The sequence below is a fragment of the Streptopelia decaocto genome (assembly GCF_964273445.1).
Source record: "Streptopelia decaocto genome assembly, chromosome: 6".
NCBI lineage: Eukaryota > Metazoa > Chordata > Aves > Columbiformes > Columbidae > Streptopelia > Streptopelia decaocto.
Genome location: NC_138660.1, coordinates 25,184,780 through 25,207,288, shown reverse-complemented (window position 1 = coordinate 25,207,288; position 22,509 = coordinate 25,184,780). Strand labels below are relative to the sequence as shown.

The 22,509-nt window shown below is 49.0% G+C and overlaps 1 protein-coding gene across 1 annotated transcript; it reads left to right on the top strand.

Annotated features, from left to right (window-relative positions):
* The first annotated feature begins 1,435 nt into the window (after nucleotides 1-1,435).
* KY (kyphoscoliosis peptidase) lies at nucleotides 1,436-19,738 on the top strand. Its single transcript, XM_082056013.1, has 12 exons — nucleotides 1,436-1,629; nucleotides 2,674-2,736; nucleotides 4,248-4,310; nucleotides 6,060-6,134; nucleotides 6,315-6,356; nucleotides 7,456-7,506; nucleotides 9,061-9,143; nucleotides 9,501-9,609; nucleotides 11,283-11,400; nucleotides 15,799-15,987; nucleotides 16,598-16,788; nucleotides 17,809-19,738. The coding sequence occupies exons 1-12, from the start codon at nucleotides 1,497-1,499 to the stop codon at nucleotides 18,708-18,710; spliced, it is 2,019 nt and encodes a 672-aa protein (XP_081912139.1). The 5' UTR covers nucleotides 1,436-1,496; the 3' UTR covers nucleotides 18,711-19,738.
* The last annotated feature ends 2,771 nt before the right edge of the window (nucleotides 19,739-22,509 follow it).

Below are 22,509 nucleotides of genomic sequence, written 5' to 3'. Positions count from 1 at the left end.
AAGAGCGGAACCGCTACCTGGACCCCAACAACAACATTATCCAACCCCAGCACAAGACGTTGGCTGTGTTACTGGGGGTTACACGCAATGTCCCGACCCTGACACTCCCCTCTCAGCAGGGATGCTGTGGGCACTGTCCAAGGGTTGCAGAGGCTGCAGGACCATGTGAAGGTGCACCAGCAAAGTTTGGATGGAGGAAGGTTCCCCGCAGCCACATACGCTATTTCTGGATCTGCTGAGGAGCTGCTTAGGGCTGGATTTGCAAGCAAGTGCAGGGGCGTATCGGCTGTCCGTGCTTTGGAAGGGGCTCAAAAACAGCAAAGGGGCAGGAGATGGGGAGGGAACAGGATTTATATAGAGATCCATGGGGAAAACCTGTGTCTCCAAACACGAGTAACCTAACACCGGGCAGCAGTACCAGCTCCTGCCTGTGGATACAGGACAACCACCTCCCCAGCCTGTGAAACCCAGCGCTCTCACACTCCTGCCCAAAAAGCGCTCAGGACACCCGCAAAAAGGCACCTTAGCTGTGCCGAGCCCCCCAGGCCCCCTCTGCCAGCCCTTCCCAATGCTGCCGGAGAGTCCTTCAGCCCACAGGTGCTATCGCTCCCCCGGGACCACCAGCCAAGCCGGCCGGGACGGGGGCCAGCGGTAAAATTAGAAAGCGCCTCCCTGCCAGCCCCTCGTGCGAGCTGCAGGCACCAGCTGAGCCCAGTTGCGAACCCACACTGTCACCCGGCTTGTCCCCCATTTTGTAGGGCTGGGAGAGTTTCTAGAAAGCCGGGGATTTGCACGGCTTGTCCTTTTCGATTAGCGGGCTCACAGGGGTAAGAGGAAGGTTGATTTTTTGGCTCCTTTGGGACAGCACCACTCGCACCCTGTAATTCCCTTCGCTGCTGTCGCTTTGCACACTGAGCAGTCCTGCAAAGACTGATCCTCCCCACCGCAAACGGCTGCTCGTGCCCCGTTTCTAGCCCTTTTTCTCCCCACCGCAGCTTCTGCCCTCCTCCTGCAGCAGTTATTGTTATTATTTATACTCCTAAGCATCCTTTAAGTTTCTGCCAGGGGAGCGGATCAAAAGAGAAAGCCTTTTAAGGATTTCTGCCAGCACCGGGGAGCGAATCCCCCCCAGCAAACTGCGCTGCTGGGGGATTTGAGCGTAGACAAGTGCTTAAAGCCGAAAAGGGCAGAGAGAGGGGAGAGGGAGCCGGGGGCACGCTCTGAAACCAGACCCCCCGTCCCCGGGCTGAAACGCAGCTCCTTCCTCTGCTTTAGGGAAATGGATCCCTCCTGCCATTTCCTTTCAAAGGTGACTTGTAACCTCTTCATTAGGGTCGGCTTTGGCAGAAAACTCATGGTGCAGCTGGCCGGGCCAGCCCGCCGGCGCTGCGGCTCGCGGGGGGAGCACGCTCACCTTTCCGAGGGTGGAAAATAAACACGGGCCGCTCGCAGCGGCCGCAGCTCCGCGGGGACACCGGTGCCCTGGCCGTGCTCTGATGGGGACCATGGACTTTAAGGCAGATCCCAGCGCGGTAACCATCAATTTGCTGCTTATTGTCCACCCCGAGGAGACGGCCAGCAAGCAGAAAGGGCAGAGGGAGAGGCAGACGGAAGGCGGCCGCGGCGCAGGTAACGTCCCGCCGGCGGCGGGTGCGAGGGACGGGAGGGCTGCACGTCCAGCATCAGCTGCCCGGCAGACGGTGACGCAAAGCAGCAGCTTTGGAGCAGGGTTGGAGCTTTGTCCCCCTCCTCCTCTCTCCTCTTTTCCTTTGCAGACTTGCTGCAAAACCCCAAAATTGCAAACGTTTTTTTGCGGAAGCCCAGCGTGGCTTGGCTGGTCCTCCCAGTGCAGGAGAGCCCGTGCTGCTGCAGCGCTGCATGCTGCATGGTGCTGAGTGCCTGGCTCTGCTGCATGCACCCCAGGGTGCAAGAAGAGGTGACAGGCATGGATACTAATCCAAGGACCATGTTTGCACCTTGCTCTGTCCCGCGGTGGCCCCGAGATGCCTCCACGGGCTGTCTCGGCTGTGCAAAGGGAGCAGGGCGAGCGCTCAGCTGTTTCGCCCCAGACCCACACCTACTACAACAGAGTACAGGGGCGAAAGTGTTTTGTTTGAAGCGTGTCTAGGCTTTGTCTCCAAGGATGACTCCCCTGAGCCATTTATAGCTCCAGTTTGGGACAGTCTGCCTGGCCCAGCTCCTGTCTTTCAGGGGATCTTCCAAAAAGCTGAGGCTGCTCTCTGCAACTGTACAGGGGACCCTCCCTGCAGGAGCAAAGGGAGAAAAAGGAGTATTTGTGCTCTAAAATCTTGGGGAAAAGCTAGATTTTCAGACAAGCAGTTCCAGGCTCACAAGGATAAGCAGAACTAACGCAGAAGTTGCGTTCATGCTTCATCTAACGCAGCATCCAGCACCTGCCCAAATACAAGCAAGTCCTATCAAAGCAACACAGGCATGGACAATTGCGCTTTCTTCCTCCTGGTATTTTATGCTCTTAGCAACAGGGAGTGCAGCAGATGCTGCAGATGAGATAGGGAAAGTGGATCGTGATGACACGCAGGTCCAGCTGGTATGGTGGGTTACAGGAAGGTTTTTGGGGTGCTTGGCCTCCTGGCAATGCCAGAACCTCACGCCAGGAAGGCAGCCTGCCAATCTCATGTTTGTATTTTATAGGTTTGCAGGATGACGGAAATGGCAACAGCAGAGCACAGCCACCCCAGCAGAGAGACCTTAACGGTACGTCACCTTCTCACTTTGCTCATCGACTACCCACACTACGCAAAACCCACTTGCAAGCTTTTAGCACCCAGCTGTGCCTCTCCAGCATAAACGGGCTTGAAACAACCCTTCCCTTTTCCCAGTGCTTTGGAGGCCATGGGAAGTGTCCCCTCCACACTCTCCTGCACCCCATGCCCATGGGTGGCACTGCAGAGCCCGTGCCCAGGGACCCTCCTGCACGCTGAGCTCGCTCAGATTTCAGGTGCGCGGAGCTCTTATGTTTCACAGCCAGCTGATGACAGGGGGGAAATTCAGTGCCCCAAATCACTCAGGTTGCAGATCGAGCTTCCAGAGCCTTCCCCAGCACTCACACAGCTTAACCAGGGTCTGGGGCATACAACAAACCTTTGGGGTTTCAACCGTCTGTCCCCCACCCCTTTCTGCATCTGCCCCACTCAGAGATAGCTGAGTACAAGGCAGGTGTAACTGCTCTCCAGGAATTAAATAGCTACTAGTCTTGAACGTTCCCCTGCCAGTTCCTCACCCCTCTGCCCCAAAAGAGTTCAGAAGGAACATCTGAAGGAGTTACTTACCCCTGGCTGCAGGACCACGATGCTACAGGATGGAGCAGCTTTCGGGGAAGGGAATCAGAGCACCTGACTTGCTTTCCTGGTAGTCTAAGCCTAATGTGGTGCCTAGCAGAGAAAGGCAAAGGAAAGCAAGACAGCACTTAGCTCTCTTGGTACCAAACAGTGGATTCTAGTTATTCCAAACAGGAGCTTTGCTTCCACAGGCAAACAGCAGTTTGTAAAAGCCATTACGGTGCTTGACAGGAGCCCTGAGCCAAGTCCCTCTGAAATCAGTGGTGGCTGGATGCTGCTCACATACCGTGAGCAAGCAGTTTTGCACGGCAAGATACAGCTTTGAGGCTCCTTTATAAAAGATCTGAAGGTCTCAGACAGCAGATAACAAAAGCCACTCTGGGAAGTGATAAATACTCAACACTCTCTCACTGTTCCGTCATGTTCAAGAGGGTCTGCAACCAGAGCTGCAGAGCACAAGTACGAGCCAGAGAACAGTATCAATCATCTACCACCCCAACCTAACGGCAGGAGTATTTGGTAGGCACATGGGAAACCTTTCCTTGCAGCTCTACTTTGGGCACAGTTAAATCCCCATGGGCGTTACCAAGGAATTCGGATGCCAGAGGCACGAGCAGAGCTCTGGCTCCTCTAGCACCACAGGTATTAATAAATTCCCCTGTAACCATCTTGGTGAAGCCTCTGACACCACCGAGCAGCCGGTGCCACTACAATATTTACAAACTGTATGACACGAGCCCGGTGCCAAGGCCACCGAGGCAAACAGGCTGGAGCATCCCCTGGACCACAAGCAACTGGGCTCTGAGACTGCAGAATGGGGTCAAGCGTTTTGTGTGGTTCCTCACCTCAGTGCAAAGGCACAGGTTTATTTAATCCAGCCCCCGCTCTCTCTGCAAGGCTCTCAGATGTTTTCCTTTGTCCATCCAGGCCGGCGAGTCTCCAGGGAGCCCTGCGAGAAGACACAAACCGTGACTCCTTACTCAAACGAAGGTAAGCGGTGACCCAAGGGATGATGCTTTTTCAGAGCGAACTCCCGCTCAAGCTTATTTTCTAATCAAACAACCCTCAGAACAGCCCAAAAGAGCAAAAAAGCCCCACACTGGTGATTCTGTGATCTTAAGCATGAAGAATTAAAAATTCCTAGAGAAACCTTGGGTCCTGGAGCACCTGGGTTCCCACCAGGACATGGCACAGGCATAACCAGAAAGCATGATAACAACTAGGAGAAGAGCAAGTGTTTCTTTATGAGGGATGGCTTGATTAGGAATAGCAAAAAACATCATAGAAACATCGGCAGCCATTCCATACCATTAGTTGGTAGCACTTGGAAACACTTCTGTGGAATTACGTATTTTAATTTGTTAAATGCATTTTAAACATACTGGAAGAAGGCAATCCTCGTCACTAGATGGGTTTCTTGAGAACAAAGAATTTTAATTTATGGGGGAAAACGGAGAATGTGGAAGTTGGCAAGAAAACTCACAAAAACCCAAAGATGATAATAATCTTGAGAAATGAAAAAAGGACCCCTGAGAATATAAAAATCATAAGGAAATGATCCTGTTTGCACAAAGTCATGTCTTTGAGAAACAACTTTATTTTACCTTTGAATTCACTGACAGGATATACCAACCCGCTCTAATCTTGACTCCTTGATATACACAAGCATCCCAGAATTAGAGTAAAACTCTGGGATTTAAAAGTGGTTTTTTAGAGTTTTTACAGGTTTTCTTGCCTTCCGCTTTTGGGGCTTTAGAGGACATTAAACTTTTCTGCATAATCACATGAGATTATTTCTAAAGTTAAAGTCTGCAGAAAAAGTTATTATTTGATGAAAGTGCAGATTCTTGCTTAATTAGCTGGTTCTAAGAGCCAGCTTTCAAGGAAAACCCCAAATGGCAGGAGGGTCTGGATAAAACAGCAGGAGGTAGCACATGCGATGGGATGGCAGCCCCGAGGTGCTTTGACATCTTGACCTTCCACCTCCAACGCAACCTCTGTCCGATCCAAAACGGGGAGCCCATGAGGATGCTGAGGTTCCCCAGGCTGCAAAACCTTCTGAAATACTTGCAAAATAAAAAATGCAGTCTCTTTCAAAAAAATTCAGGTAATTCTTGCTGATTTTTTTCCCTTGTGCTTCTCTATATGAAGCCTCAAACACGAGACCCCCAGGTTGTTCTGGAGCATCACGGCACATGGAGCACAAGTTCCACGGGACACCTGGTCGCTGCCTCTTACAGGCAACGGCCTCTGCCAAAGATTTTAATGTCACAAGTCAAACCATTTTCAGAGCTCTGAGCCTTTTTCTATTCAATTCCAAGAAAAATCAATGAAAGAAATTGATTCCCTGCTCACCGTATCTCCATCAAGAGCTGTTTAATATGGTGATAAACCTTCTTTTTTTAAGCTGCCACACAATCCTCACTGAGGACCTCTGCTTTATTTATGATCTGTTTTATCACCTGTTAGGCTATAATGGGCTGTCTTTTATTTTCTGAGGCTTACAAATCACACTGGAGGTGACCAGAGTCTCTCTGGCCATACGGTTTATCTTAAGGGCGCTTTGTTTTGCTGGGAAAGCCAAGGGCTTCGGTACATTTGCAATCGCCAGAACTGCCGTTTCTTTTGCTAAAGTTAAGAGTTGGCTTCAGTGACACCTCAACAAGCATTCCCACCCTTCTTCTCTGCATCCCAGTTAGATTTTCCTTTTCTTAGGAAGTTTGACGTGGTTTCTTGCAGAAACCCAAGTGACAGTGGAGATTCACCCCAAGAACACCACCGGGCAACTCATCAAGAAACTCTCCTTGGGAAAAGGTACAGACCTTCTTGCAGCTCTACCTCTTGCACCTTGGAGCCCTGGTGGAGTGGCCAAGGGTGGGAGGGAGAAGGAGCCGCTTTTTGCAGCAGCAGGGAGGGCAAGAAGCCCCCGGGAGATGCTGCACCCCGAAGCCAGGGGTTGTGGTGGATGCACTAACCATGCCGCGGTTGTTGCAGGTCCCCAGAGGCTGCCCAGCCTGAGAGGTCAGGACAACAAAGGTGAGGCTTTGCTCGGCCACGGTGTGTCCCTCCCCGCTGGCCCTCGCCCCAGAGCATGTTCCCAAGGGGGGACAGGTCCCCACAGGGACCCTGGGAGGATACCAAGCCCTGTGTCTGCTCTCCCTGCCAGGCAGATGCTGCTGGACCCTGCCAGCACTTAGGGCTTGAGGAGCAAAATCCTTGGTCTTCTCCTCCTCTAGGCCTGGGTGGTGACAGTCTGGAGGACACGGGGACCCTCAGAAATCCTCCAGCTGCTGCAGAGCTCTGTACGGTTATCAGCTAAGAGTGCTGGAGCTCAGCTCTCCCTTCTTCCAGGCCTGGGGGTTTGGCTGGGTGCTGGGCAGGGTTACATGTCCCCAGCCCTCCGGCCAGAACAGGAGCTGCCTGACTGCTGGGGAATGTCAGGGAGGGGACACAGGGCACACTGAGGTCCAGGCAGCTCCTTTTGCCCCTCTGCAGGGTGTTGATGCCCAAGAACAGGCAAAGAAATGCCTCAGTTTCAGCTTTTCCCCCACCCAGTCCCACTCCCTGCAGTCATTTATTTCTGTTGGTCACGGAATCCCAGAATGTCAGGGGCTGGAAGGGACCTGGAAAGCTCATCCAGTGCAATCCCCCCATGGAGCAGGAACACCCAGATGAGGTTACACAGGAAGGTGTCCAGGCGGGTTGGAATGTCTGCAGAGAAGGAGACTCCACAACCTCCCTGGGCAGCCTGGGCCAGGCTCTGCCACCCTCACCGGGAACAAGTTTCTTCTCATCTTTAAGTGGAACCTCCTGTGTTCCAGTTTGCACCCATTGCCCCTTGTCCTGTCACTGGTTGTCACCCAGAAGAGCCTGGCTCCATCCTCCTGACACTCCCCCTTTCCATATTGATCCCCAGGAATGAGTCCCCCCTCGGTCTCCTCTTGTCCAGCTCCAGAGCCCCAGCTCCCTCAGCCTTTCGTCACACGGGAGATGCTCCACTCCCTTCAGCATCTTGGTGGCTGCGCTGGACTCTCTCCAGCAGTTCCCTGTCCTGCTGGAACCGAGGGGCCCAGAACTGGCTGTTTTGCTCCTGCCAACAACTGCTCACTCTACGCTCCCTTCTCTAATTTTCCAGGTTTCCAGAGTACTGAAGCCCCTCGGTCACCAGGAGGAAAAGACCTGCATGGTAACTATCAGCTGTCCCCTCGCCCCATGCCGGTGGCACGATGGGACACAAGGCAGGGCAGCCCCAGATAGGAAACCCATTGGTCCTAGAAACCCTGCTGCAAGCCTTGACCAAAGCTCATAGACAAGGGGTTTCATTTCCACTACCATGAGTAACGTTCATCTTTGGGAATGTCACCTGTGCCCAAGGGCTTCCCGAGGCTCCCAGCCGAGGCAGGTGCTCTGCAAACGGGCACGATGTGCAGGGTTATGCGAGTTACTGCAAGGAGCCTCTGCAGCGATAGCCTGACAAAGACGAAAAACAGACAACCAATTTAAAAACACACCAAAACATCCCATTCCCAACAGGCAAAAAGTAATTTTCAGAGCTGTAGAGAATGGGAACCTTTAAATGCGTAAATCTGCTTTATCTCTCTTTAGGTCAGCGTAATAGTCCTTTTGAGGGAAAAAAACGAGATAAACAAAGAAGGCTGCTAAAGAAACAGATGCCGTGTGCCTACACACAGATTTTCGCAGCACAGGGATGGGCAATGGGTGCCTGCAAACCGGCTGGCAGGTCACACCGTCACCGGGACGCGGGACACCCCAAAACTCCTCCCTTAGGTACAGGTTTGCAAGAAGAGCAGGGCTTAAATTAACAAGACACCTTCACAAGTCAGGAACAGACCTTCTGGCCACCTCTACAGCACCATCCATTCACCTCTCCCAGCACTCAGGAGTCACACAACAGCATTTTCACTTCGCAAACCTTTTTAAATCCCCCTTTTTTTCCCGGAGAAACAACCATCCTGCAGAGATAGGTAGAAGAATCCTTTTAGTCCCGAGGGGCTTTGACAGCACATGGCAATGGTTGCTGTAGAGCTCAGTTCTCTCCCCAGCTCAGAAGCAAAGGCAGCGCTGAGCAGACGGTGATCCAGGGGAGACGTCCACCCGAGACATCTGTGCACTGAGATATCGCTGCATCACAGTGTCGGCTTATCCGGAGACTGTTAAAAAATAAGTTATCTGATTAATTAGTGCAAGTTATTAACCCTTCGTTCACAGCGAGTAGAACTGGGAGGCTAAAGCCTGCGAAGACGCAGTCTCAGTCCAACTGCTCCCCATGTAACATCTCTCATGTGCTCAAACTTGCACAGAATCGTGGCCCTTTACCATGCAAAGCGGTCAGTGCTTTCAGCAAAACTACTGGAGAAAGGCAGCTCTTTGCTGCTGTTATATATAACTTTTTTTTGGTCATGTTTCCACCAGGGTTTCCACAGCACAGATTTTCCCTGGTACTCCTGCTCTGTATTTCATGCACCTCCGCAATATCCTGGGATTTCCGATGCTGTTCCGCAGCGCCAAAGACAGAGGGGCCGCTCCCGCTCCAGCACGGCCCAAATTATACAGACTAGACAGGATGGCTCCTGCTTTCCGTGCAGCTGGCAGGGGCCTCTGTAAGCGCCCTGCTGTCCTCTGCTCCCCGAGCAGGAGCCCCGTCCCCTTGTCCGAGAGCACGGCCAGGAAAAAATGTCCCCCTCCCTTCCCCAGACAATGACAACTCGTTTCTTCCCAGCCTATCCATGGGACAAATCCTCTTTGAAATCCATGCCAGTCGATCTGCGGCAATTTGAGAAGCTGGATGCCTACGCATTAAAAGTAAGTCCTGCTTTTCCCTCTGTCCTCCTCCCAGCTCCCCTGCGGGGACGTTCCCTGAAACCAGCACGAACAACGGCTTAGTCTGAGCTATCGGGGCATGTGCCTCAAAGTGTCCCAAACAACCAAAAAAACCCCGTTTCCCTGCAAACATCAGCAACAGAGATCCCACTCCAGCAGGGAAACTATAACCAAAAGTATTTGCTCAAAATGTGAAACTCCACTGTTGAATTTGTATTTCTAATGAAGCTGGATTTAGAGCAGTCTCCTGGCAGGTGAGGTCTCATCAGCTTTAGAAGGATAAGGGAGCATGGAGCATTTCTTCACTGCAACCTTGCAATATTTCCTCCTCACAAACAGGTAAATGTCACAAACAGCGTGGAGGAGCTCGTTAAAGCCCTGCTTAAACAAGCCCGGACTGATCTGGAGAAAGTCCGAGCCATATGGATGTGGATATGCCATCACATAGGTAGGTCGAGATCTTTGACTGAGAAGATAAGGCTGTGGCTGTCACCCCCATGACGCTGCCGTTGCAGTTTGCTATGTCTTATGGTTTAGTTTCAAGTACAGGGTGGAAGGAAGGTTTTCTGGGTGTATTTATCCAGAAATACATTCAGGGGTTCTCTCGTCATCTCCATTTCCATAGTCTCTCTCCCAGCACTGCCCTCCCTACAAGGTTTGTGTGTAAATGACTCCTTTCCATATGATGAGTCTGTACCTCCCACTCACCTTACTCCAAGGTGTAACCGCACTAGCACTGCCCTAATCTCACACCCACGGAGACCAGCAGAGCTGTGCCAGCAACTGCAGGCTTAGCACAGTTAGCTCAATCCCAAGCAGCTTTAATCTTGCCCTCAAACATGCTGATTTCAGTGCATTTCTGAAAACCGAGCATTCGCCCCACCCCAGCACTGATCAGTCAAGTCTTTACACTATTAACCCATTTCTGGCCGCTGCCTGGGCAAGATCCCACCTTGGAGAGCCAGTTTGGTTTGAGTCAGTCCATTCACCTGACACACGTTCACAAGTTGTCTCTGATCCAGGTAGTACGCTGTGATCTCCTCGCAATATCTTTTCACACTGTCTTGCCCCTGGTTGTCCTTCCTTCCTGAGCCTGACCCTTATTTACATGTACAGGAGATAAACATAGTGCTAGGAATTTAAATCGCCTGATGATATGGACCCCTTCCCTGTTTGGATTTCAAGGGAAAGCGCTGCTCCCTGGGTATCTCTTCCCACCCAACTCAACCCCCAGCCTGCGATGGACCGCTACTTCTATGCAGGAGCACTAAAACCAATTATTTTAGCTATATTTCTAGCATCACTACGGAGCCACAAGCAGACAGCAAGCTCTCCAAGCAGCTTTGCTGGTGGCCAGGTGGACAGCCCAGGAGGAGAAGCCAACCCCAAGGCAGCCACCGGCAAAGTCCCATAGATAAAAGCCAAGGGGTTGCAGCATTTCAAAGCACAAATACAGCGTGTCGCCAGCTTTTTTCCCCCTCTTCCACAGCATAAAAGGGAAGACGAATCAGCTGATGCAGCATTCCTTAGAGCTTTGTCAGAAAAATATGCTCATATTTTAAGAAAGAGGTGATGGACATGACCAAGGTTGGGCAGTATTGAATTAACTTTCCCAGACCAGTTCCTCAAGCTCTGCCTGAAGGAACCCTGCTGTTCTGCTTTTCTGCATTCATTCCAACAAATTAAGATTTCCTATGCTTCCAGGTATTAATATAACTCCATCGCAACAACTCATTTCAGGTATTTCCCAACAAGCTACTTTCCAGGTATTTTTAAATACAAATTGCTTGTCAAGAGCGCAAAAAGCTCAATTGGACAGTAGCATGAGTGCAACCCATTCCTTAACAGGACTGCAGCTCCCCCGACATGAGGGCAGATATTTTTTCCTCCCATTTGAGTTCGACTGCAGAATCCCAGCCCAGGCTTAGAGCAAATGGTGATGAGAGGTAGACCTGGTCCCTCTCCGCCCATCACAACATCTCTGTGTAGCACACACTACGACTCGTTTCTCTTTGCTTACGCTCACGGAGATGAAAAGCAATGCAAGGGTTGCTCCCGCTGCCCATCGATCCCGTTGCCTCGGGCTTTGGGATGAACTTTTGTCCGCGTTCCTTCCCGCAGAATACGACGTGGTGGGCTACCGCGACAAAAGCCAGCTGTCGAGCAAACCCATCGACGTGCTCCAGACCAGGAAGAGCGTTTGTGAGGGATACGCGGAGCTCTTTGAACACATGTGCAGGTAAACTAAGTTCAGAAACATTCGATGCCAGGGAGAGTTAACATTCGTCGTCATCTCGGTGCCTTTCATGTCTGCCTTTGCATTGACTGATGCGACTTTAAGCAGGACGTGGAACTTGAGCTTTCAAACCGTGCTGTGGAGAAACAGCAAGTCCTCAAAAGGTCAATTTTGCTTCCTCCTCCACCCCCTCCACCCCCCCCTCCCCAGCATAATTTACTTTGTGCCATCTGCTGAGCTTCGCGTTGCATTAACATAATGGCAGATGAAAACACGGAGCTAATTCGGTTAGAAGCAGCTCGTTTTTTCCTTGGAGTATCTGTACGTGAAGGTTAAAAGCATGGCAAGACTTCAACACGCTCCCATGCAGGAAGTGAGCACAGGCCCAGGAGCTTTCCCAAAGCCTTCTGGAGATGCCCTGTCCCCTTTTTACTACAGACCCCCCCCGGACACTGCCCCACGCTCCGCATGCCGTCCTGCAGCCAGTTTCAAGGTGCATCACCGCCAAGGCTAATACTGCAGTTCCCATCTTCCAGCTATGTCGGCATTTAATAACTAAGATGCCTACAAAACCACGTTGACTCCACTGGGGATTAGTTGCATAAACGAGTGGGTTTTCCCCCCACAAAGCAGGAATTTACAACCACAAAACCATTTCCTCAAGAGGCAGCCCCTTCCCTGGCAGCGAGCACAGGTGCTTTGCATACGAACGCAGCACAAATCCCACCTCCCTCACATTTTTCCAACCCCGTAAAGCAAGGAGATGGCTGTTTCTCCAACCCAGCACAGAAAGGAGATGCCATGGTGCCAGGCAAGCCTCAAGCACCCCAGCATGGAGCAGCACCTCACCTCTCACAGCCATATCCCATAGTTTAGCTTAGAGTAAACACAAAGAAGGTTCCTGGCAAGTTTAGAACCAGTCTTAGGTTGTCCAAGAGGAGAAAATTGGACCTGATGACTCAGGGACACAAGATTGGAAGGGGCTTCCTAATGCCAGAAAGCAACAGTGTACTTTCCAAAGAGCGTGGGCTTGCGAGGTGGCTCTCCCAGCAGAACAGCGTCCATTTACAAGCTAGCTTTGGGAAAAAAATAAGATCAGTTGTTAATTGGCATGTGTAAGTAACAATTGGCTTTCCACACCATCCAAAAAGATTTGAGGAGGTTTTCACCATGAAACAAACAAAATCCACGGGGGAAAAGGACAGATTTAAAAACCAAAAAACACTGCCAGATGCTAAAGTGGTGAATGCTTCCAACCAACAACATAGCCCATGATATCGGATCTTGCTTTCTAAAGAGTAAAATAAAGAAACAGGATGATGAAGTATGAATTTATAACTGCATCTTATATAACAGTTGTTAGCAGTTAGCAGTGGGGGAAATTTGCATCTATTCATTAAAAAGCATATATTTAGTTCATTAAGAGCATTAATCTTTCCAAGGATATCTTTTACTATTTACAGGCTCTGTTGATTTACTCTTAATTCCTCAGTTCCAGGTTGATTATTCATTTTGTGATTCGGGAAACCTCCCACTCATCCAGCCTCCTACTTTTGTCAAATACTAGCTAAATGTTTAGCTCCTTTCCTGAAAAACTATATAACCAAAGACAACACCCTGATTTTGCAAGGGGATCTCCCCATCCCTTCCTCTTGGGCACTGTTCAAGTCTTATGCTGGGTCTAAGCATAAAGGCAAGAGGCAAAGAGCAGTCATCTTATATAAAGGTTTGTCAGAGACAAGTTTTTGGGGAAAAAAGGTCTTTTAACAGGCCTTTTTTTCCTAGCTCCTGTTGAGGCAGCTTGAACAACCAACCCAATTTGCCAGTCACCAGGAGTTCCCCCCAAAGGTCCCACTGAAGTCAAGGGCTTCTCAGCTGACAACCAACTCAAAGAGATGGCATGGCCGAGCGAATCAGGGACTGTAAATCCATGAACGCAATTTAAGGCAAAACCTGGCAGTCCGGACTTCGGGAGAAACTCGCTTGCCAGGATTAATGATGAAAGCAAAACAATGATTTGCACTTGAGAGGGTCCAGCAGCACCTTTGGGAGCGAAGCTGACCGCACTCCCGACAGCGGGTCTGACCACTTTGCTGCTCCCTGTTCTAAATTAGTCTGTAAATAATCCCGGTTTCACATCCTCTCACTTTTCCTGTTGTCTGCAGTCAGTAGCTGTTCCTTCCTTCTGGGCGTACACCTACCTACCGCAACTCCAAACCATTCTGTCTTCCTCCGGAGAAGCCAGATTTGCTTCTTTTTCAGATGAAAACATCAAAGTCAACCTGAAATCAAAGGCAAGGCGGCACCATTGAATTCCAATGACACCTGTAGCAGGATCCAGATTACTTCCTACTGCTTTTGAAGCAGAAAAGTAACTTAACTTTTAACCTCCTTGCTGCACCCAAGCAGATGTTGTCTAACTGTTTCTTAACAGTTCTTCCAGTCCACCCTGTATTTAGGTCATCTTCTACCATCACATTGCATTTCTGGAGATCTTCTGAATCTTCTCTCTGCCTGGTTAATTTATCTGTATTAAGACATTTACACAAGAACAGAGACATGATCACTCTCTTCACCAACACAGGTTTGCTCTTTTACAGGATGTTTTAGCTTGGCTTTTTGTCTGTCCGTTATTAGAAAGACCAAGGTTTAAATGCTCTGACCTTTCTTTTGGGAACTTTGAACACATCCAAGCACAAACTCTTCTTGCTGCTTGGCGAACATTCGCTGTAAGTGAGAGCATGGAGAGAATGATGGGCAGAACTTGTCCCTTAATGTTCTCTCTGAATCTCCCAGCTAAGAATGTCTAGAGAAGCCTAGAAGGATTACACACCAATCCCCATGAAATTTGCGGGAATTTGGTACTTAGCTCCCGCTAGGCCCCTTTGGATCAAATCTTCCTTAAAGTTGCCGGGCCAGCTCCCGGTCTCAGTTACACCGTGTAAATCCAAGCTCTCGCTAGCCGTGTCCGTGGAGTCGCTCCAGATTTACCGCCCAGCGCCCCGTTAGAATTTGGCTCCCGTGCAGACCACCTGCGACACCAGGTTTCTCAATGGCATTCCTTCCAGCCCTGCCGCGGCCGTTTTGAACGGCTCGAGTGACGGGCAGCACCTCGCTATCGCTGCACGGCAGCCCGGGCTATTTTCCATACACTTTCTTAAAGAATTTGATACTCCTAAGGTATAAAATAACAAAGCAACACAAAGCCTGAGTTTAGCAAGTCTGTATGAGAAGCTGAAGCGACAACCTGCCCTCTAAACCAGCATCGTCTCTGCACACAAAGCCGTCCTCCCCAGGACACTTCTGCACTGCCAACGACCAGCATCTCTAACCAGACCTCCACTTCTAATTATCCTCCCCGTAAATATCACTGTTCTTCTGAGTTAAGCTCACATTACGCACACAACCTTGCTCTTGAAGCACGCACAGTTTATTACTTAAGGTAGCTGTTCAGTTTAACGTACTTTTCAATAATGATGAAAAACATCAATACATCCTACACAGAAGACAATAAGTGAAACTCTTCTAGATTAATGCTGAAATAAGATGCCAGTGTTAGAATCCATTGCTATCAACAGCAGAGAGCTTATTAACACAGTGCTTATTTAAATCCTATTTACACATCAAGGCAGGAATTCGTTATTTTTTTTTGAGAGACACTATTTAATCTTTTGTACCCTGGGCAAGCACAAACTCACTCTTTAAGGAAACTAAATCAGCATTCACAATCCCATGAGGTCTAAGATATCTTGGTGTCAAACGCCAGGCCTGCGGTCACAGAGGGAACACAAGCATGAACAGACACACTTTTAATTTATAATTACACGGGCTAATTGTGGACAGCATCACAGGGATTCCACGGAGTAACAAGACAGAGAGCAATTAAGCGCACTTCATCTTTGTCATCCTCCTCTAACAGCGTTGAATTGATGGTGCAGACAAAATGAGAGGCAAGATGCAAAAACTGGGCGAGAAAAGCCCCGTCATCCAGTGGGATCCTCCCTCCAAGTGCCTATGCAAAGACTACAAGAAAAAACAGCCCCCAACAGCCTGGGCATCATCACCTTGGGTCACCCTCCCATATCCACCCCACATGGCCCAGAAAGAGTCTCTACATGATGCCAGTGGTCCAGGGGGAGAACGTGCCTGTCTCTAGATGCAATAGCCCTGACATTAGCACTGTAGCCTGTTGCCATGCTCAGAGTTAGTTTTCAGAGAGAGGTAAACTTGGGCATTTAACCCCCCTGGGACTCACCTGCAGGGTGATGGAGTAGGTCCACTTGACCCATGGGACTGAAGTTCTGCAGACGTGCTGGCTGTTGTTCCTCATATCCTTCCCCAAAAGTGCGCTGCAAGGCTGACAACAGCAACCTCCTGCTGCATCTCATGGTTTCCTTTTAGCATTGCAGGAATTCAGTGCATGAAGCTCTCGGGCTACTCGAAGGGGTTTGGGTACAAGATAGGGCAGACCTTCACGGGGGACTCCGACCATGCCTGGAACGCTGTCTACCTTGAGGGAAGGTGGCATTTGCTCGATAGCACCTGGGGAAGCGGTTCTGTTGATGATTCTCTCACCAAGTTCACCTTCAGGTAAAGAACCATCCTCTATGTTAATACAGAAACCTACCCCAAAGGCAGAAGAAAGCTGATGGGTGCGATAAGAAACACCAAACAGTGAGAAATTTTAGCAAGATCCAAAGCCCCGAGTAAGGTATCTGGGCTGCCTATACAAGGGATCATATAATAGTTTGGGTTGGAAGGTACTTCAAAGGTCATCTAGCCCAATGTACCTGCAGAAAGGCAGCAGCCCTGAGCCTCATAATTGCTAAAAGTGAACTTGTTTTGCTTATCACACCTTCAGTTTACGCAATACTTGGTGGTACTTGATTCATAGCTCTCAGCTGTCTGAGAGAAGGTGCCTCCAGGCTTCCAAACAACAAGTGGTGCCTCCTTCTCTGTCAGGAGCCCAAGGTAGTGCAAATACCCTGGTTTTATCCAAAAACTCAGCACGTGCCCTGGAAATGGAAGACCAGAGCTCAGGTTCCTTCTCTGCCCAGAGAATTTCAACCAAATGACCTCAGTTTCCCAGCAGCCCAAAACACCCTGTGTTCGTCCCGCTGAAACCACCACCCCTCTGCAGCGGAAGAATGATCAGTGTGTAATTACTCGTTTTCCTCTAATCTCTTCGTTCTTCTTGCAGGTACAACGAGTTTTATTTTCTGACTCACCCGGCTCTGTTCATTAACAATCACTTCCCAGATAACAGCAACTGGCAGCTCCTTAAACCAACCCTGACGCTGAAAGATTTTGAGAACAACATGCTGCACAAGAGTAATTTTTACATGTTGGGGCTGCTGAGCGCACAGCCGGAGACAGCTGTCATCCCAACAGGTAACACCCCGCCGCGGGACCGGCGGAGCAGCCTTCCTTCGCACCACCACTGTCATGCGTGTAGAGAATTACACTTCCAGCTTAGTTCTGGCAAGCAGAGTGCACTTAGAGCTCTCAGGCCAGAGGAGGGGCTTTTTTCTTTCCTATTTTTTGTTCAAGCTGTGGAAAATTGTAGTAGCCCCTGGGTCTAAAGCAGAGGATGACTGAGGATGAGATACTCTCTCCACCAGCATCGGTGGTGCAAAATTAGGAGTATTGCTACAATATATTAGCAACTCTGGCTTGAAAATGGCATTAAAACCTTTTACGATGTTCCAAAAATCTGAGTTACTGAACAACGCATAAACAGGCGCTTCTTCATGCAACACCCAGCACCCTGAGCAAGACCAGCAGCTCTTTTAACAAAAATATTAAAATAACAGCACTGAAGTACAGGGCCCACATTTAAGATCAAATTTTAAAAGAGCTGCAGGAATTTAACTAGTTGGCTAATTTCTGAACGCTAAGAACACAGTTAAAACTTAACGGCAACAACAATTAAGGATTTAATGTTATCTTCAAGCTGTTTGGGAAAAGGCTCATAGGGAGGCAGATCATCTCCCATCTATGGACTGGAGGGTTCCTGCTCTTTCTCTGAAGCTTCTTGAAACGGCTACTGGACCAGCAATCAGGTCTAATCACATCTAATTTGGCCCTTCCCGAGCACAAGGGCTGATGATAATTTCAGTTACATTCCGCACAGGCTCTCAGATCCTATAGCACCACAGCTCCATTTCAGCGTGTATCAAAGCAGGAGAAATGTGCATCTCCGAAACAAAGGCCACTCGTCACTGCATTCTTGCTGAGGGACACTGGTCTCAGCAGAGCACTGGCAAGCTGTGACCTATCAATTGCAGCTCTTTATTTTACTATTAGAGAAGCGGCAATTTATTTGCACGGATTAGTCTTCCTAGAACAGGGTGTACACGCAAAAAATGTACTGAAACTCTTACGCAGTTTCTTTTCTTTTGTATTTCACAGTAAACGGAAAAGCCTCTGTATCGGTGGATTGCCGCGCTGCCACGCTATTTATGTTCAAGCTGAAGGGAACAGATGAGCACGGCTTAATGACTTTGAAAAAACACGGGATGAAGCTGGACATCTACCCCCAGAAGACAGGGAGCCACAAGCTGCAGATCTTTGCCAAGCCCTCCAAAGGCTCCGAAGCCATCTACGAATGTGTGTTGGAGTATGTCGTAGAGTGCAAGTCCATGGACAAGGCCATGCGCTTCCCGAAGGACCTGCACCAGCCGGTTGGACCCAGCTGGTTCACAGAGCGCCAAGGGTTCCTGAGGCCGTCGCACCCCGACCCCATCATCCACACCAACGACGGGCGCTGCTCCGTCACCTTCACCCTGGGCAAGGACATCAGCGTCCTGGCCTCGCTGCACTGTGACAATGGCAGCCTGACGGAGGACAGGGGCAGGCGGCACATCATGCAAATCCACCGCGGGAACCAGATCGAGTTGAAGATCCATCTCCCCCACGCCGGGAACTTTGTCCTGAAAATCTACGCCAAGAAGAAGTCAGATCCTGGCAATTACGACTACATCTTCAACTACCTCATCACTTGCCTGAACACTGAAGCGAAGTGGCCGGCTTTCCCACAGAGCTACAGCAAGTGGGCGGCAGACTATGAGATCCTGGAGCCGCTCTCGGGCTTGCTGCCGGCGAACCGCAACGTGCACTTTAAACTCAAAATGCACGGGATCGCAAAGGTGCTAGTTCAGGCTGAGAACACTTACCCGCTCACCCAGAGCCGGGGCTACTGGGAGGGAACCTGCAACACGTCGGGGTGCAGGGAGGTGTATGTGATGGTGCACGAGAACGCCAACCACAGCTTTTACTCACAGGTCCTGAAATACACAGTGGAGGCTCAGTAACAGCCCCCTCCTTGTTCTTTGACTCACCTGCATGAACAAACCTTTCCGACGTGCCCAAAACCAACGCAGCTTTAGGAGATCGCTCATTCTCTTGATCAAACCTGTTCTTTCAAGGAATGCAGAACAACACTTGCAGGCTTTTGCAAGACCACGGGCTCAGAGAAGTTCAAAGCAGCAGAAAATCCTGTTCAGAAGGGAGCAGCAGTGGAAGAAATCAAATAAAACCCTCACCATGTGTCAGTAATACTGTCCAGACAAACATCGAGAAGAAAACAACTGAATGTCTGGCCACAGGTCATTCTGTGCCAGCGGCAATTGCTGGTTTCCAAGCTTTGGACCATAAGAAAAGTCTTACAATGGCTACTCCAAGAAGAATTCACCCACACCCTGGTTTTGAGCAGCAATACTGGACACGAGGAACTTCAGGATATTTAAACCGAGCTTCTGTGTATCTTTAGTCGAGTTGCAAACTACACCCCAGGAGAGAGAAGTGTTAGGAAGATGATACAACGTGAAGTTTTCTTGTGCACTTCATTGTCTTACAAATCTCAGTGATACTGCGAAGTGACTTTTTACACTGACTCTTAAATATAACAACCAAAATAATTTTTACCTTTTTATATTAGAGTATTTGAATTGTAAACACTTTTTTTCTGCAATATTAAGACACCTCAAGCATGTAGGTGTTTCCATAAACAAAACTACAGTTAAATGGAGAATAAAATTCTCGAAAAAACTACTCCTTACTCCAACTTATCTATGCAATACTGCAACTAAAGAACTTAAGGGGTTATGTGGAATGGCAGAGTGACATTATTATCATGTAAAAACAATTCGGTGCTGTACTCTAGGAAAACCCCTATATGCTCAAGGCAGAGGTGGTCTTCTAGTGAACCTCGCCACAAGTATCTTCATGAGATCAAGCAACATTTTCATAAATGATCCAGATGTCCATAAGTGTTAGCGTGACCCAAGATATTATGTTTGAGCTTGAATTGAAAATAAACCTGTTATGTTTTTGCATCCTGTTTCATTGACCAAACAATATGAGTTATTCCCTGTTCTAAGCGAGTTGAGTGGCGTGCAGGGTACCTGGAGCTGTGTTCCCGCAGCACAACTCTCAGCGAGGATGTGGGTGGACACGAGTTGCGGGTACAAACACAACGTGTAAGCTAGAAAAGCTTGCTCTAGGATGCCAGGAGCACAGCGATGCTTTGGGGGCTTCTTGTACTTGGAGACAAGGCTCCATACGCAAGATAAAAGTAAGTTTCAAGTCCTCCCCCCAAACAGCTAAGCGTCTTTGCCCTCAAGCTCCGGCGGCAGCAGCTCCTCCCCGCAGGAGCACTAACAAGCCTTGTAGCCCAGCAGGCATCCGCTCCCATATTGAACTGCACAGATGCAGAGGCAAGAGAGACTCAGGGATTTTTGATTGCCTAGGACCTTGAGGGCTAACGCAAGCCTTTATTTTGTGCCTAGCAGAAGTATGGTTTTTACTTTGATCCCATTTTTCAGATCAAGGAGGACACATTTCAGTCACTTTCATTTCACAGGTCAAGCAGATACGTCACTTCTTAAAACGGGAGGATAAGGAGGCATCCCACAGAGCTTCGGGACTAAAGAAAACGGTCAAGGATACCAAACTATACACACCCTTCATGCAACCAAACACTTGATGTCCACTTACACGAACACAAAGAGGCACAACGTGTGGTAAAGCCTCTCCCACGGCTGACACCAGCATGAACATGGTCCCTGTGCTCTATTTCTGTCTCCAGATGGCTCCCGCTCTCGAGATGTGATGCTGGTACAAACAGAAGTACTGCAAATAAATTTTCGCGTTTCTGTTGCAAACAGAAAACCAACATCTGCCTCAGCCCTGCAAATGTGTAAGAAATTCTTTGGTGCTATCGAAGGCATGAGTTCAAAGACACACAAAAAAAACCCTCTCCAGCTTCATTAATTATGAAGCTGCCAGGGCCGGGTGATTATTCCAAGGGAAGTTTGACACTGCAAAGGCAGAGCAGGATGCCTGAGAAACCCTGCAGCCCCAGATAAAAGCACCTCAGAAGTCTGTACTTGCTGTGACATCTCCCTCCAGGATAAACAAGTCTTTTTCTCCTCCCTCTCATCAAAAATGCACATTCTTGGGCACAGCCAAGACTCTAACACCAGGAGAACATCTCTGGGGCAGACTTCTCGGTTATCTCAGGACTAGCAGCTCTCTCATTCAGCTCTCTCCTGGCAAGCCTCAGGACTGAAGAGTTTCTGTAATCCCTACACCACCAAGAGGTGACTTAGCACTATGAATTCCGATCACTCAGTTTTGAAAACTCCTTGTTTCTCAGCGAAGGTAAATTAAATATGTGTAGAACACACTTTTATCTCTGGCAAGTGTAGCTCTGCGCTTCCATCTACTCACAAGGACAAAGACAGTTAGTACGCAATCAGATACCTGTCGAGAGAAAGGCACACGCTTAAAAATGATGCAGTGATGATGTTCAACTCATCAACTTTGTTCAACCTCTGTCCTTCTGTTGTCCATGCACAGCAACTCCAGAACCAGCAGCCATACGAGAGTCAACGGCACCGCGTATCTGCAAAGAGGTGGTGGGGAAACACAGAGCACAGGCACCAGCAGAGAGAAGCAATTCAGCAGTTCCCCTGTTGCAACTTCCACTCTTTAGTTCACTTAGATCAGATTCTTACAGCCTGCTCACTGCACAAAGTTGCTTATTAAGTGTATTAGCGATTGATAAATACTGTAGGATTATAGCTGCTAATTAAACAAATGGATCATCTTCAGTTTCACTCTTCACTCTGCCAACATGAAGATGAACTGCCAAGTATCTCTAAAGGAAAGGGATATGGAAGCAAACATCACTAATGAGCCAAAATGTCTTCTAAACTTCTGAAAACACTTGGCGCATGATGCAACACTCAGTAACTTAACAAATGTTTAGGAAATGTAACATGGTTTTAAGGTATTTAAAAATGGTATCGCCGTCACCACTGAGAACACGAGGAACCCGTAAGAGTTCTGGCAGATCCATAGGTTCAACTGGAAAGAGGAAACAACAGTTTATTCTATTTTGCCATTCAGATTTTGTCCAAATGCCCCGTGACCAACAAGCCCTTACTTGAGATCCGGCTGGTTAAGGTGGATGTTCCAAACATGCTTGTGCGTGGGCAGCTCTGCACAGGAACCAAGGCCAGTGTTGACCCTGTGCACGACCACAGCTCATCCCCAGCTGTGGGCAGAGAAACACCTCGGTACGAAGACTGTGCAATGGGAATCCAGAATGGACGTGAAGGCTTCATCCGTGTTCAAAGGACTCCAAAAGAAAGCCCAAATAAAAGGACTTGCTGATTCAAACGCTTTTGAACTTTGGAATGCAGAATTGCTTGACCAAGTGCAGTCCCATTTTATGGTGTGACAAAGAGGTTTACACAGCAGTTGCAATTTTTTCTGCTGTACAGACAAATCTCATCTGTTTGTGGGTTCTCCTGCCATTCATAACTGCTCTCCTTTCTTTTAGGAGAGTGGGGACCACAATCGGAATTCAGCCATTCATTCCTCAGCTATTCTGCAGTACTTCAAACAAGGTGCAAGGCAAGATAAAGACATCAGGTGCTACACAAACAGTAAAGGGCAGAAGTTGCATGAACCAGGAAATATTAAGAAATTCCACTAAGGGGAAATGAACTGGTGAAACTACAGGTAGCCTAAAGGAAAGAGGAATTCTTTTCCTTGTTCCTTGAAGAACATAGCGACTCTGGGAGGGAAAGGAGGGAAAAGGTG

What these genes read in the sequence shown, in the direction of transcription:
- KY (XM_082056013.1), top strand. Translation starts at nt 1,497, where the DNA reads ATGGGGACCATGGACTTTAAGGCAGATCCCAGCGCGGTAACCATCAAT. An exon ending in GGAAGGCGGCCGCGGCGCAG is followed by an intron (nt 1,630 to 2,673) that starts GTAACGTCCCGC and finishes TGTATTTTATAG; the next exon opens with GTTTGCAGGATGACGGAAAT. An exon ending in GTGGATATGCCATCACATAG is followed by an intron (nt 9,610 to 11,282) that starts GTAGGTCGAGAT and finishes TCCTTCCCGCAG; the next exon opens with AATACGACGTGGTGGGCTAC.